Below are 15209 nucleotides of genomic sequence, written 5' to 3'. Positions count from 1 at the left end.
AAACAACCTTACAAGAGCCTTGTATTGACCTACTAACCTGTATGTGTCGTCCATCTGCTGTCCCAAGATATGCTACAGTGCGACCATTGACTAGAACTACTGTAATTGAAGTGACCAAGGTGTTTTTCAGGTCTTTATGCCAGTACTCCAACCTCTGGACAAACTGGGTCACCTGCAGGCGGTACTTGCCCTCTTTCCCCTCATGGATTCCTTCGTGGGGGTCGCAGTCATCTGAGGAAGTCTGCAAAGACATCAAAGGCTTTAGAAAAAATCCAACTGCTTTCTGTAGCGGCTCCAAGTGCGTATTCAACATTAATATGTTTGTTAAATATCTGTGAGTTTTTATAAGAATAGAGTCTACAGTTAGGACAATAAGGTGCTGATCATTAGAGATAATTAGAAAACCGCTGAGAAGCAGACTGGGATCACATTCCAATGTTCAAACAGACTCTCTTTAAAACCACTTGCTATATAATATCATGTAGAACTATCTGTTTTCATATCTGACCCAGTAGGGGGAGGGTTAAAAGCCAAAACTGCTAAGCCTCCCCTTAGCTACTCTTTCATCAGACCGAGCTCGTAATGGAGGTCTCACCATGATAGTACCTCTAGGGCAAGAATATGTTTTGTTGGACAGTGGGGCTGAGGACAGCAAGATTTCATGGGAAAAGCTAGACTCTCATGCTGCTTTTCATTCCACTGACTGTTCCCCCCCCTCTCCAACTTTGAAACCCAAGTTTTTGTTTCCCTTACTGAGCCACTGCTTGTCAGATTTAAAGAATAAGGACCAACATCTCTCTCTCTCTCTCCACAGATCAGAATATCACTGGCTTGTGCACATTGTTATGTCTGGGGCCTCTGGAGCATACAGTGAGAGCACAGTTTGTGGCCAGGGTTTGATCCAGAGCCTTATCAATATCCACTCCATCTCCCTTCCTTCCTTTCTCTACCCCCTTCTCTTCCTGGTCAATCTTGTTTTACTGCCTTTGCTTTACATGGTTAGTCATGGCATTCTATCCTAGCCTCAGGTTTCATTAATTATTAATGACCCAGGGGGTGGCAAATCTCTTGTGGCTCTTAAGATCCTTGACCTGGACGCTTGACCAAGCCGCAGCTTTCTGCTGTTTACTCAGCTCCACTGGATGACCTCTTCACTGGAGTCACAAGTAACGGGGGAGGGAGCGCACGTTGAATGAACGATCTTGGCAACTCACTAAAAAGGTTTTCTTACTGGGAGTTGAAGCTAGAAAAAAATAACGTTCAGCCACAACACTCTAAACTGGACGTCATAACTCTATAAACCAGCATCTTCCTGCTTCTAATGAGGTCATAGCTTCATTACATGACTGTGTGAACCTTCCTTAACCTTCACCGTTTGTGCAAGCAGACAAGCTTTGAAGATGAAGAGAACAATGGAGTCGTAATAAATCTGAAAAGTTTTTTCACTCTATTTTGTGACTTCACCTAGTTAAGATAATCAGGACCTCTAGAAAGGATAATATGGGCAGAAACTTGTCCCATAAAAACTGAGACAAATCTATATATATGGAATTTCAAGTGAAATGCATTACTTTGAAAAGGAATTTAATTATAACATAAATGGAATTAAATGGTTCAGTAATGATTTTTTGTTGCTTTTGAAAATGTATTTGCATCAGTTCTTAGATTCAAATTTCATCTTCAATTCTCTTTCTTTGTGTGAGACACCAATTAGACACAGATTCACTGTTTTACGATTTGCCTGTGACAAACCTAATAAAAGAGTTGGGTAGAGTACCAACTGTATGTACAGTAAGTAAAAGTAGCAGTAGTTCATCATATTTTTACTCGAGTAAAAGTAGCCTTTCAAGAAATTGCTCTAGTAAGATTAAAGAACTAGTTGGTAAAAAGGCTACTCAAGTACTGAGTAACTGATCTACTTGCTACCCATGATCATAACAACTAATTTAATATTTTTTGAGTTATAACAAAAAAAACAATAGTTACAGTATGTAGAATAGGTTAAATTACAGTATAACATTTATTATAGTTTCACTCAACCCCTAACTGATACTGTATGAACTCAGCAAATGGAAAATAAAGTTCAACCAATAAGCCTTGAGAACAAAAAAGAAGATAGTGTGTCTCTAAATGATGCACATTTAAAGCAAGCTTGTTTTTGCTAAGTGAAGCTAATTAACAATGGATGGAGAGAGCAGAAATTTTACTCAAATAAAAGTAGTACTACTTTATTATATTTTTACTTATGTAAAAGTAAAAATGCACAATGCTGTAAAAATACTTCCATAAATATTTTTTTTTTCTAAAAAACATAGTCAAGCAAATGTAACTGAATACTGTAAATGCAACTAGTTATTACCCAACAATTATGACCCCCCTACATTTGTCATAGAAGCTGCATGTTAAAAAAGATGGACAGGTACACTTATGCTACTTGTAGCTGTTGGCTTACTATTCTAAATTTGCAAAGTGTGTAATAAGGAAATAGATGTTTGCCTATAAATAATTTTAAGATCCGTTTTAAATATATACAAATGTCATCAATGAAATATCGTTAGCTGAAAGAATCGATTTTTTTCTGACACCCCTAGTGACAAACCATGTTGAGAATACCATAAATATGTTGGAAATCAGTGGCTTCTGTTTTATAGAGAATCTACAGGCCGACCCCCAGAAAAATAGAAGATTTGGCAGAACTTTTTAAAACACTCATGCTGCACAGCTGTGTAGCATAAAGGCCAGCTTATCTGCCTTGAATAATCTGGGGGTAAAAAAAAAATGGTTCAAATAAGATAAAGAGTGACAGTCTGTGAATGAAACACATTAAAAGCTGGATAACAGAAAAGACACGTAGGAAAGAAAGGCAAATTTAGTGGATAACCTGGGATGTGCTATTAGGGCATTTAAGATTTACGATATAAATCTCTTTCAGGATTTTCTGTTTAAACTAATACATCATACCACATATTTGTACTTATTGGAGAAAGAAGCAAAGTCTCAGTATTTATTAAAACCATAAGAAGCTGCCAAAACATGTCTGATTGTTCTGCAAAGCACGTCAAATGGACACGTCATAACTGCAAAGATTATGTCATGTGCAATCAAAGTAGGCCCTTGGCTATTTATTTTCAGAGCAAACAAACAGGACTTTGGTCTGTTTGTTGAAGCAGAGGAGACTGATGAGAAGACAAGCTGGAAACACCTTTAGGATGCATTACTCTGCCTTTGTCAATCTATTCCTGTGGATCAAGATGATGAAATTGGACAGTGCAAAGTTGTTTGGACAAGCTTTGTTTGAAGGTGCTCTGCTGTTATCCTTTGCTGCATTTTTTAACACCGTCCAACCGCCACATACCACAGAGAAAAACGATTTAACAAGATTATAAAGTGGTGGTTTAGGTTTAATCAAGGTAAAAAAAAAACATAAAATATAATACAACTTCGAACCTATTCCGGAAACCAATTGCAGAATACCATTGCAGAATGACCTATCTGGCTGACCAAGCAGGGAAAGCAGTTCAGAGATCAATGGTAACTGAACGGCAAAGATCCACAACTCATGCAGGATATTCTTTACACAGTAATACGTTTCGCAATTGTAGTCATCGTGGAAAGAAGAGAGCCATAACACATTAACCCATATCAACAAAAAGCTGTGGGGAACGCAACATCTGTGTGGTGACATATGGTGTTGACAGCACCTTGCTATGTTTGGTTTTAAAACAGAATCCCATATTTCTTTATTTTTAGATTTTTTTTATTGGCATACAGGTCCATCCAGAAATAATCTTATCTTCTCCTACTCACAAGTAAATCCTTAATTAAGATGCCCCACAATATATTAGAGATCTGATGGCTATGGCCCATTAGGAGTATGCTGTTCTCGGGTAGCAGATATACTCTCAAAGTTGCAAAGAATAGAACAGGAGGCAGATCTTTTAGGTGTTAGAGTTACTTAGCCTATCCTTATGTGTTTCTTGTTATGCTGATATAGTCTTACGCTGCTGGAAAACATACAGACCAATCTTCTCCTACTACTCTCCAGCTGTTATAATACATTTTTGTTTTGGGAGATATAGGCTGTTTTGCAAGTGCTTCTGATGTTCTACATATTCTAGGCTAGTTTGTAAAGCAGTCTTTGAGACATAGAGCCCTGAGGCACCTTTGTGAGATACTGTACACGTCTTGGCCCCATACCAAACCATCAGCCATTGACCCCAAAACAACAGCTCTGCGATTGGATTTCGATGTTGTGAAGCTCCCAAACCCAACGGCACTGCTTGGGAGAGTCAAAGGAGAGGTGAAAGGTGATCCCTGTAGCTTAATGTCATTTTCTTACTCTCCCTGTGGCCCGTGGATCCTGTGTGAATAAACATTCTAATGCCTAAATGAGAAACCACGGACAGGGTTACTGGTGAAAGTGCTTTTGGATATACAAACTGTATCTGCGGTGCAAAAATAGGGCAAAGGCAGTACCCCTAATGTATGAAAATACACACCATGTTGCTGGGGCTTAGCTCCAAGTTAGCAGACTTGCACACATGCCTGAAAACAGTCTGTCTCGTTTGCAGGACACTCAGCTGGCTGTCTCAGTGGAATAACAGACCTTTGACCTGTGGATTGTTTGTCCAATGTTGCAGTCAAGGCAGTGGGGGGCTCTAGCTGTTGTTGGGGTGTGTGAAAATGCATATTTTAGGGAGTGGAAAACAATTTGAAATGCACACGTGCTTCTTAAGGGGAGCATGTGGGGTCATTGCAGAAAAGTTGGAGCACATATCACGGTACTCCACCTGTATGGTGAAATGCATGACCTTCTGCAACCTGAGTATGTTGCTAATTACCGTGATGTGAAGGTGTGCATGTCCTAATGCACAGGTGGCCCATGGAAAAACATGTAGGGGGTGTCATGTGTTAATGTGTGTTTGCATGTTTGCTGTGGAGAACCAATTGTTGGGGATTTAGGAGCGCTGACAAATAGGGGAGGACAAAGCCTGGCGCTAATGATGCCTTGTAGTTGCCCTCAAGGTTTAGAAGACTACAGCTTTATTTTGCAAGCCTCAGTAAGAGACCCAAAGACAAAGACATCTTTTACTACAAAGACTTGTATTATGAAGATGTATGTGCAAAAAGGGATTTGTCTTGTTTTTCATCATTTTTTAGAAACCCAAGAAGATCAGGACTGAGCGGGTTCATTTTTAGATGACAGATTTATGTCTTATAATAGCTATCAATATCAATATACCTCCACAGTGCAAAGTTTGGGGACTGAAGATGTCCCTGCTCTGAAAACTCTGGCCAAAATACTCTCAGTTGCTGAGACCACGTTCTGTCACAGCTCTGAGGTCTTTGCTCTGTGCATGAAAAGTGAGGCAAAGGGAGTTTTTCCAACAGATTTAGACAAAACTGAAAACATTACAATGGCCCTGTCTACATTCAACGGGATCACTGATTATCTAACAAGAGCACAAAAGGTTCCATAAAAGAGTTAGCCAGACCTGTGCACTTACCTCTCTATTTTTGTAGGAAAATCCATGAAATATGATCCTAGATCCTATGGATGCGTCTATTGTGAGCTGAACTTTTTAAGGCTTAATTCATGCAAGACTAAATTTATCTGGAAATAATCTTTTTATGCCACAGAATATCCTCGGGAGATTATTTTTATGATTATGAAGATGTTATGTTCAAATCTCTAAAACATATCAGATTTGATTGCAAGGGAATAAATGGGGAAATACAGTTATGGTCAGGCTTGAAGGATTCTGTTTTAAAGCTCACAGAAAAAAAGAGTGAGCCTGGATTTAAGTGAAGAGAAATCAGAAGTTTTTGAGGGTTTTTCTGTCACACTGGCTGCAGTGCGTATTGAGAGGCTCCTACTACGTACCGGGTGAACAAATACAGATCTGTGCAGGACTGTGCTGCATTTTTCACCTCTGTCCTGGTGCCCCACAAATTGGATCATCCCGCATTTTACTGTTTCGGGTTAGGAAAACTATATATATATATATATACATATATACATATACATATATATACAGTGGGGTAAAAAAGTATTTAGTCAGCCACCAATAGTGCAAGTTCTCCCACTTAAAAAGATGAGAGAGGCCGGTAATTTTCATCATAGATATACCTCAACTATGAGAGACAAAAAGAGAGAAAAATATCCAGAAAATCACATTGTCTGATTTTTAAAGAATTTATTTGCAAAATATGGTGGAAAATAAGTATTTGGTCAGTTACAAACAAGCAAGATTTCTGGCTCTCACAGACCTGTAACTTCTTCTGTAAGAGGCTCCTCTGTCCTCCACTCGTTACCTTCATTAATGGAACTTGTTTGAACCCGTTATCAGTATAAAAGACACCTGTCCACAACCTCAAACAGTCACACTCTAAACTCCACCATGGCCAAAACTAGAGAGCTGTCAAAGGACACCCGAAACAAAATTATAGACCTGCACCAGGCTGGGAAGTCTGAATCTGCAATAGGTAAACAGCTTGGTGTGAAGAAATCAACTGTGGGATCAATTATTAGAAAATGGAAAACATACAAGACCACTGATAATCTTCCTCGATCTGGGGCTCCACGCAAGATCTCACCCCGTGGGGTCAAAATGATCACAAGAACGGTGAGTAAAAATCCCAGAACCACACGGGGGGACCTAGTGAATGACCTGCAGAGAGCTGGGACCAAAGTAACAAAGGCTACCATCAGTAACACACTACGCCGCCAGGGACTCAAATCCTGCAGTGCCAGACATGTCCCCCTGCTTAAGCCAGTACATGTCAAGGCCCGTCTTAACTTTGCTAGAGAGCATTTGGATGATCCAGACGATGACTGGGAGAATATCATATGGTCAGATGAAACCAAAATAGAACTTTTTGGTAAAAACTCTACTCGTCGTGTTTGGAGGAGAGAGAATGCTGAGTTGCATCCAAAGAACACCATACCTACAGTGAAGCATGGGGGTGGAAACATCATGCTTTGGGGCTGTTTTTCTGCTAAGGGACCAGGACGACTGATCCGTGTGAAGGAAAGAATGAATGGGGCCATGTATCGTCAAATTTTGAGTGAAAACCTCCTTCCATTAGCAAGGGCATTGAAGATGAAACATGGCTGGGTCTTTCAGCATGACAATGATCCCAAACACACCGCCCGGGTAACGAAGGAGTGGCTTCGTAAGAAGCATTTCAAGGTCCTGGAGTGGCCTAGCCAGTCTCCAGATCTCAACCCCATAGAAAATCTTTGGAGGGAGTTGAAAGTCCGTGTTGTCCAGTGACAGCCCCAGAAGATCATTGCTCTAGAGGAGATCTGCATGGAGGAATGGGCCAAAATACCAGCAACAGTGTGTGAAAACCTTGTGAAGACTTACAGAAAACGTTTGATTTCTGTCATTGCCAACAAAGGGTATATAACAAAGTATTGAGATGAACTTTTGTTATTGACCAAATACTTATTTTCCACCATATTTTGCAAATAAATTATTTAAAAATCAGACAATGTGATTTTCTGAATTTTTTTTTCTCATTTTGTCTTTCATAGTTGAGGTATATCTATGATGAAAATTACCGGCCTTTCTCATCTTTTTAAGTGGGAGAACTTGCACTATTGGTGGCTGACTAAATACTTTTTTACCCCACTGTATATATATATATATGGACTATATATGGACTGGAAAAGGCTGGACTGAAGGACAGGACAGAAGCACTAATCATGGCAGCACAAGAACAGGCACTCAGTACAAGATCAATAGAGGCCGGGGTTTACCACACCAGGCAGGACCCCTGATGCAGACTGTGCAAAGATGCCTCTGAAACAATACAGCACATAACAGCAGGGTGTAAAATGCAGGCAGGAAGTGCATACATGGAACGCCACAACCAGGTAGCTGTCATAGTGTACAGGAACATCTGCCATGAGTGTGGGCTGGAAGTCCCAAGGTCAAAATGGAAGACACCTCCTAAGGTAGTTGAGAATGACCGAGCCAAGATCCTATGGGACTTCAAGATCCAGACTGACAAACAAGTGATTGCTAACCAACCAGACATCGTGTTGATCGCAGAAGAAGGCAGTAGTGATAGATGTGGCAATCCCAAGTGACAGCAACATCAAGAAGAAAGAACACAAGAAGCTTGAGAAATACCAAGGGCTGAAAGAGAAGCTAGAAAAGATGTGGAAAGTAAGAGCAGCAGTGGTGCCAGTGGTAAATTGGTATTGGTATTTAAGCTATGTTTAATGAAAAATGCAGCCACACAACTGTGAATTTTGTTCCACTATTTTTGAAAGCAAAGATAAATAAAACTATAAAGTTTTATAACCCAAAAATGGTTTTGAGTAACTTTGCTGCATATATCTTCTTTTCCAAGCTTTAAATTGTAATTTGCTTCTACTTATTTTCTGCTTTTGAATTTATTTTTTCTGAATTTCTCTTTTTAAGATTAAATTGAATACTATGACATGCATTCCTAAAGTTGCGCATGACAAATCACATTTTCTTCACTTCAATCAAAACAAAAATGTTTTTGCTTACATCCATGCAGGATAAAAAAATGCATCTTCACTCCTTACTCCAGAGGAAAGCCTGCTTTCAGAAATGAAAAGCTTGTAACATAAAAATCAATCTGTAAAACAGAAATTTGAGATTTTTAAATCTCATAAGAAAGGGAATAAAATGAGTCAGACTTGTCCAGCATCTTCCCTAATAGTATATTTGAAGCTGAAAGAGGATCACTATATCACTTTATCTGTTTTCTATCCTCCTGAGCTCCAGTTGTTGGTTAAGTACTGTTGACTACATTGTTTTATTGATTTTTTTTGTCCCAGTCACTCTCTTGCTATACACACACAGTGTTTCCAAACAGGGCAAAGTTTACCTCACAACTTAGGCTGGACTTAATTTTTCCAAATTTTGCAACTTTGCTGCCATGTCTCTCTTCCTGTCTGACTGCTGACATATTTGTTGTGTATGTCAGACCAAAATAGAGCTAGGGTCTACCTTGGTATGAACTATGCAAGCACAGCTGTAGAGAAACGTGCAGTATGACCAGCATTACACATTTTAACAAGATCTAAGGCTGTGCAGGCCTTAATGCTCAATTCCGATTTTTTTGTGAAATCCAATTTTTTTGCGTTGACGTTCACATTTCCAAATATATGTGACTTGTATGTGATCTCCTGTGTGAACTGCATTCATACAGCTTAAGTGTCCCGCATGCGCAGTAGAGGACACAATGACGTCACAAGCCAGCGTTCTTCGTGTTTCCGGAAGTCAAGATGGATGTAGTGCTGGAGCTCATCTAGCGATCTTACCAAACCTTAAAACCTCAATCTTACAAGATGGTTAAAAATAATACTGTCCTCCGCATCATCATCCGCCATAGTGTTTGTTTTTCTTGCCGCTTCTGTGCAGCAAGAAGCAGAAGAGTGACCTTTGTTGGTTACTAATGGTGTTCAGGTCGGATGAATACGGCCTAGCCGTTCAGACACAGGTTGCATTTGAAAAGATCAGATTCGTATTGGATTCAGAACCACATAGCCAAGTGGCCTGGGTCGGATAGAAAAAAATAAGATCTGTGTTGTTCAGACTGTTAGGAAAAAAATCAGATCCATGTCACATGTTGGCAAAAAAAAAAAAAAATCGGATTTGGGTCACTTCAGGCTGCGGTGTGAACGTAGCCTAAGTGTCACGACCTCATACAATCCAATTGTCTTTCAGATCGAAGATTTAAATTGGATTTAATTACCATATTTTCACGACCATAAGGCGCACCGTACTAAAAGGCGCACTCTCAGTTATGTGTGCCATTTCTGTATTTAACACACACATAAGGCGCACCGGACTATAGGGCGCGTTTTTTATATACAGGTACATGTCCTCTACTACCTTTAAATACCTCTACTGCGTATTTAAAAATACAGCGGGGGCAAAACTGAGTATGATTGTGCTTTATTCATGTATTTATAACAAAGTATTAATCAAACCTGGCAGCTGGCCGTGAGACAGACACATCGCAGATGACACAGCGCTGTGGTCACTCCTAAATTAACTTAAAATCCTGAAACCTGCCGACGGAATATGTTCGCTTTTATTACCGGCATCCTAGTGCCTGCCTTTTAAATTATTTAGATGAAAAACACCTGCCAGCAGCCGCGTGAACCCGGAGGCTGCCCAGCCTAGAGGATGCTGATGAAAGGATTTCTACTGTCGGTGCACCGCTGGTATGTGGGGGTCTGAGCGCCTCTGACAGAAATAGATAATCTGGATGAACTGACTGCAATTATTAAGTTTTCAGGTGGACTTTCTCACTTAAAAACATATTAAAACTACTTTATTCCCACTGATCACAGCAAATATAGCTGCAAGATTTAGATTATTTAGATGAAAAAACACCTGCCAGCCTCCGCGGTGAAGAGGAGGAGACCCGGCCTAGAGGCTGCTGTTGAATTAAGTTTTCAGGTAGAAAGACAGAGCGTGAGCAAAACTGAGTATGTTTGTGCTTTATTCATGTATTTATTACTAAGTATTAATCGAACCCATCAAAGTCATCATCCTCTGTTTCTGAATTAAACAGCTGCGCTAAATCAGACATGCCAATTTCCCCTTCTTCGCTGTCAGAGTCACTTTCCGTGCAGCGCAGCTCCTCAGAAATAATGCTGGCTTTTGCAAAAGCTTGAACAACAGAGCCAGCAGACACGTTAGTCCATCTACAATCCATCCGCAAACTGTGGCGTAACTTGCCCGGCGCTGCCTTCCACTTATCCTGAAACTGTGGTCTCCGTCGGTCATCCACCGCTCCCACGCCGCCCGCAGCCTTACTTTGAACGGCCGCTTCACACCGATGTCGAGCGGTTAAAGTTCCTTTGTCAGACCCCCGGGATAACGGCGAGCACAGAGTCCATTTGATTCACCTTTTTTTTCACATCGGCTGTGAGATGGGCACAGCCACGCTTTCATCATCTCCTCATCCATCCAGCCTTTTTCATTTAATATCATATGTCATCAGAGCGCTGTGTCTGTCTCGCTGTCAGCTCCCAGATCAGCTTCTCTGATTGGTTGATGCGGCGCGTCCAGCAGCAAAACTTCAATTTTTCCATCTCGAGCAGCAGCAGCGCGTTGGCGGTGCGTCAGATGCTTAAACGCTTCCCGACGCGCTGCACCTGCTGCTCAAAACGCGCTGCGGGACCTTTTGCTGCACCTATACGCGCGTCAACCATTGACTTTGCATGTAAACTCGCTGCTTCTGCTGCACCTGCTGGGTCCGGTTCACACCGATGTCGAGCGGTTGAACAGCGAGCACAGGGTTAATTTGTTTCCCCATGTTTTTCACATCAGCTGTGAGATGGGCACGCATGGAGTTACATATTAACAGCGATGGTGATGAGTGGAAAAAAAACACCTGGTCTCCTTACATTCAGCCACTCTTTCATCATCTCCTCAATGAGGTGGTCTCAAAAGTCGCAGTTACAACACACATAGGGCGCACCGCACCATAGGGCGCACCGCACATTTTGAGGGGAAAAAAAGACGTTTAAGTGCGCCTTATAGTCGTGAAAATACGGTAACCTCTAAAGCTTAACTGAGCTTTAATTAAGTCACACTGCACGCTGATGAAGTATTTTTGTCTACCAAAACCTCCGAAGCTTCCCACCACGATGACCGATCCTCAGAGATCTGTAAGTGAGCTATTTCTGCCAGTAAATGCAGTCTTTATTTTAAGCTCCTAACAAGGGAATTACACCTAAAAATTTCTCGCCATTTAAAAATAATGTTTTGAAGCGTGATTTGTTTTTTAGCGATGACACTACAATTATGTCCAAAGCTTTTCTAACAAGTCACTTCCTGAGCGGGACTATTTCTGACCAAACGGATATACTCTTGTTCAGAGGGGATACTAAAACTATAATCTCATTGTTTTATCAAAATAGAAAAGTTATTACAAAGGCCTCCAACCCTGAATTGAATCTTGTCCCTCAGACTTCATCAATGCACTTTTTCACCTGCCACCCTTCATTGTTCTTCCTTTTTTTTCTTCTTGTCCTTATCCTCTCACACAAACCATAACATGCACATTTAATTTTCCACAAATGCATTCATGTTACTTAGAACAGGAGTTCCCAAATATTTCAGTCCGGGAAACCAAAAATAACAGACTGAAGACCCCCTAAAAACACACAGTTACTTTTTTTTTTATATAAAATTACATTTGATGACTTAGTTGCAAAAGGATCCCCAAAACATCTGACTTCAAAATGTTTGAAAGGCTAATCTATCAAATAAGAAGAAACTGCATGAAAACTTTAGAATGTATGTAAAGTATAGAATAAATTCTTCAAGCTACTTTGATATTTAACAAACTAAGACCCAAAACAGTGCAAAAAACTTTTAACAGTGTAGAGAAACACGTTTTTACTATCAAATGCATATAGGTGATCGACCTCCAACAAAGAACCAATTCTCAGGGCTACAAACTGACACTAACAGGATGACACCTCCTAAAATATCTTCTCTGAGATCACAGTGGGGAGGATTTTTCACCTCAAACTGACAACTTCTGCTGCAGCACCTATTCTGTCAGAGGCAGTGGATTAATGCGATTCAAAACAAAGCAAAGGAATTTTAGACTGCTGAGACTCTGATGGAGGCCAAGAGACAATAAAGCTCCTCTCAGGAAATCTGTTTGATTCCACCACTTTTAGAAGGCCACAGCACATTCCTAAGATGAGTTTTCCAGAACCATCTTGCAAATACATCTTTCGGTCAGGCTGACACTGCAGCTTAACTTTCAGTGTGCAGATCAAAAGAGGGTTAGCTGGGTCAGCTCCTTAATGGATTCCTTTAAATTACCAAGAGGGCATGTCTACAAAAAAAAAACTGCAGAGTTCACAATAATTATTTTCTAAACTGATTGACATAATGAGAAGCTCTTTACTTCCCCAGATGGGTAAGCATCCATGCATCTCCTATCCTAGGTGTTTCATAAAAACTTCAGACATAGGAGATGCATTACACCATAAAAACTGAGGCTAGTCCTGAGATGCCTTCATTTTCCCCAGTAGACATATGATAAATTACTCCAGCTGGACTAGTTTCTCCTAGACTTTTATTTTCTTAAATAAAAAGTCACATTGATATTTGTGACATCTACTACTAGGACGCTTTGCCAGGACACATCATGGAAGAAGCTGCTGACTCATCTTTTATCATCTCATAGGGGAAACCTCATTGAGATTGAACGTCAAGTTCTAATTATCGGAATTGTTTTATAGCGTTCAGGGGACAAAACTTAAAGGTACAGAGTCACAATAAAAGAGCAAAATCTAGTTCATTATGATAAAATAAGGCAATTTTCTCCAAGTTTTCATCCTAATAGTGTTTTTCAGCTTAAATCAAATGGCAACACTGGATGTGATGGACCCAGCTACTAAATGTCCGAACCTGACATGATATTGGCGCTGATGAATGGCTGGATTCCTCCTTTCATTCACCTGCCCAGCTCATTTTCCCATTACCATTCACCTGATCCACCTGCTCCTGCACCTACTTAACCAGCCTTCTACCAGTCATCAGGGTCAGATTATTCTCACAAGCCAGTGGTAAGAGTGTTCTCTGGGTTACCTTAGTGTTTCTGATTACCTGATCCTTACCTGTTTTTCCTCTCAGCCACTGAGGCTGTCTGTTCTTGTCTGATCTGTTTGCCTGAACTGTCTTTGGACTCCTGCTGGATTCTGCTTGTTTACTGAAAGTGAAGCTGCTTCCTGTCACCAATCTGGATTTCCCTTCGGAACCTCTTCGGACCTCTGCTCTCCTGGCTCTGAATCCAGCCGTGGGATCTTCCACGCCATTCCCGAAAAGTCCACAGGGGCTCAGGGCGCTGGTTTGTTTTGGCTCCAACATATTCAAAATGCCGCTGCCAGGATCCTAAATAGGCTGCAAAAAGCCCATCACCCCCATCATTCACACACTGCACTGGCTCCCATTTCACCACGATGTAGAATACAAGACTGTCCTCCAAACCCACATGGCTCTAAACGATGTGTGACGATGGGAGACCATTTCAGAGTCTCACAGACAGTGGATGTTTTTAAAAAAGGGAACTGAAAACATTCCTTTATTCCTTGTATTCTGCTGAGTTGTTGATTTTAGGTTTCATTTTATGTTGTTGCTTTTGTCTATTTCCCACTGTTTCACGTCAAATATAAAGTGCATTACAAATAACATTTATTACTATTATTACTATTATACACAATCAGCAAACTGAAAGGGCCTAAAAGACACAGGTCCCTGATCATTAGTTAAAAAAACCAAACAAATAGGAACTGCTTTTCTAAAAATGGAGCAGCAAACCTGGTTCTGGTGCCAAAAAGTTAAACTTAGATCCAGTGAGGTGAAAACATCGGTACCTCCTGATCTCTGTTTTTCTTTTACATGTTTTCATTCATGCTGAAAACTGACTAAACAAGCCAAAATAACACTAAAGCACATGACCTGCCAGCCTCAGTCAGATCACTCTGATCACGGGCCTACGATCCTGCTGCTCACAGCCATAACAGGGTTGTTGGTGTGACTCCAGCTTTTAAATCTACATATTACTATGGATGTGATTGTGGCTCTAGTGCAAGTCTAAGTTTAGGGCTACATCCCTCGTCACGCTTTTGCAGCCCTTACATTAATAGGACAGAATATTTATTTTAACAGAGGTGTCAAGTAACCAAGTTACTGTACTGTACTGACGTAAGTATTTATTTTTTATACAACCTTTTCACTTTTTATTCCCTACATTTGAAGAGAAATAGCTATACTTTTGGTTCCTTACTTTCTCGAAACTGACTCGTTACCTTTAAGCATGTTGAAAATGACATGACCTAACGGCTGCAAGAGAGCAGGGTAAATGGAGAGCTTAACGAGAATTTGTGCAGTTGGAAATCAGCTTGTTTATGGAAATAAATTGCTATCAAGATGTATGAAGACAGGGGGCATCATCCGCAATGGAAACTTTACAGATAATGGATGAGATTCTAAAACGCAAAACATCTTAGCCTCATCAACTTCCTGTTTATTACATTTTACATTTCTATTTTATCAAGTTCTATTTAATTTTTAATGCTATTTGCAACTTTAATACTGTGATAAATTACAGAGCTCTTGAAGTATTCAGCTGCTTAAGCAGCATTTCTGTTCAGTATACTTTCCTGTCTGACATTCTAATCGAGA

At 40.4% G+C, this 15209-nt stretch overlaps 1 protein-coding gene across 3 annotated transcripts in view; it reads right to left on the bottom strand.

Annotated features, from left to right (window-relative positions):
• met (MET proto-oncogene, receptor tyrosine kinase) overlaps positions 1 to 15209 on the bottom strand; it is a 103051-nt gene that overhangs the window by 56202 nt on the left and 31640 nt on the right. For all 3 annotated transcript variants that reach the window (XM_038280476.1, XM_038280477.1, XM_038280479.1), the window contains one exon: positions 38 to 241. In XM_038280476.1, the coding sequence (XP_038136404.1) occupies positions 38 to 241 (204 nt within the window). The remainder of the gene's footprint in view (positions 1 to 37; positions 242 to 15209) is intronic.

The sequence above is a fragment of the Cyprinodon tularosa genome, unplaced genomic scaffold (genome assembly GCF_016077235.1).
Source record: "Cyprinodon tularosa strain WSP-4 unplaced genomic scaffold, ASM1607723v1 ctg160, whole genome shotgun sequence".
Lineage (NCBI taxonomy): Eukaryota > Metazoa > Chordata > Actinopteri > Cyprinodontiformes > Cyprinodontidae > Cyprinodon > Cyprinodon tularosa.
Note: the sequence above shows the minus strand (reverse complement) of the source record. Positions and strands in the feature narration are given on the sequence as shown.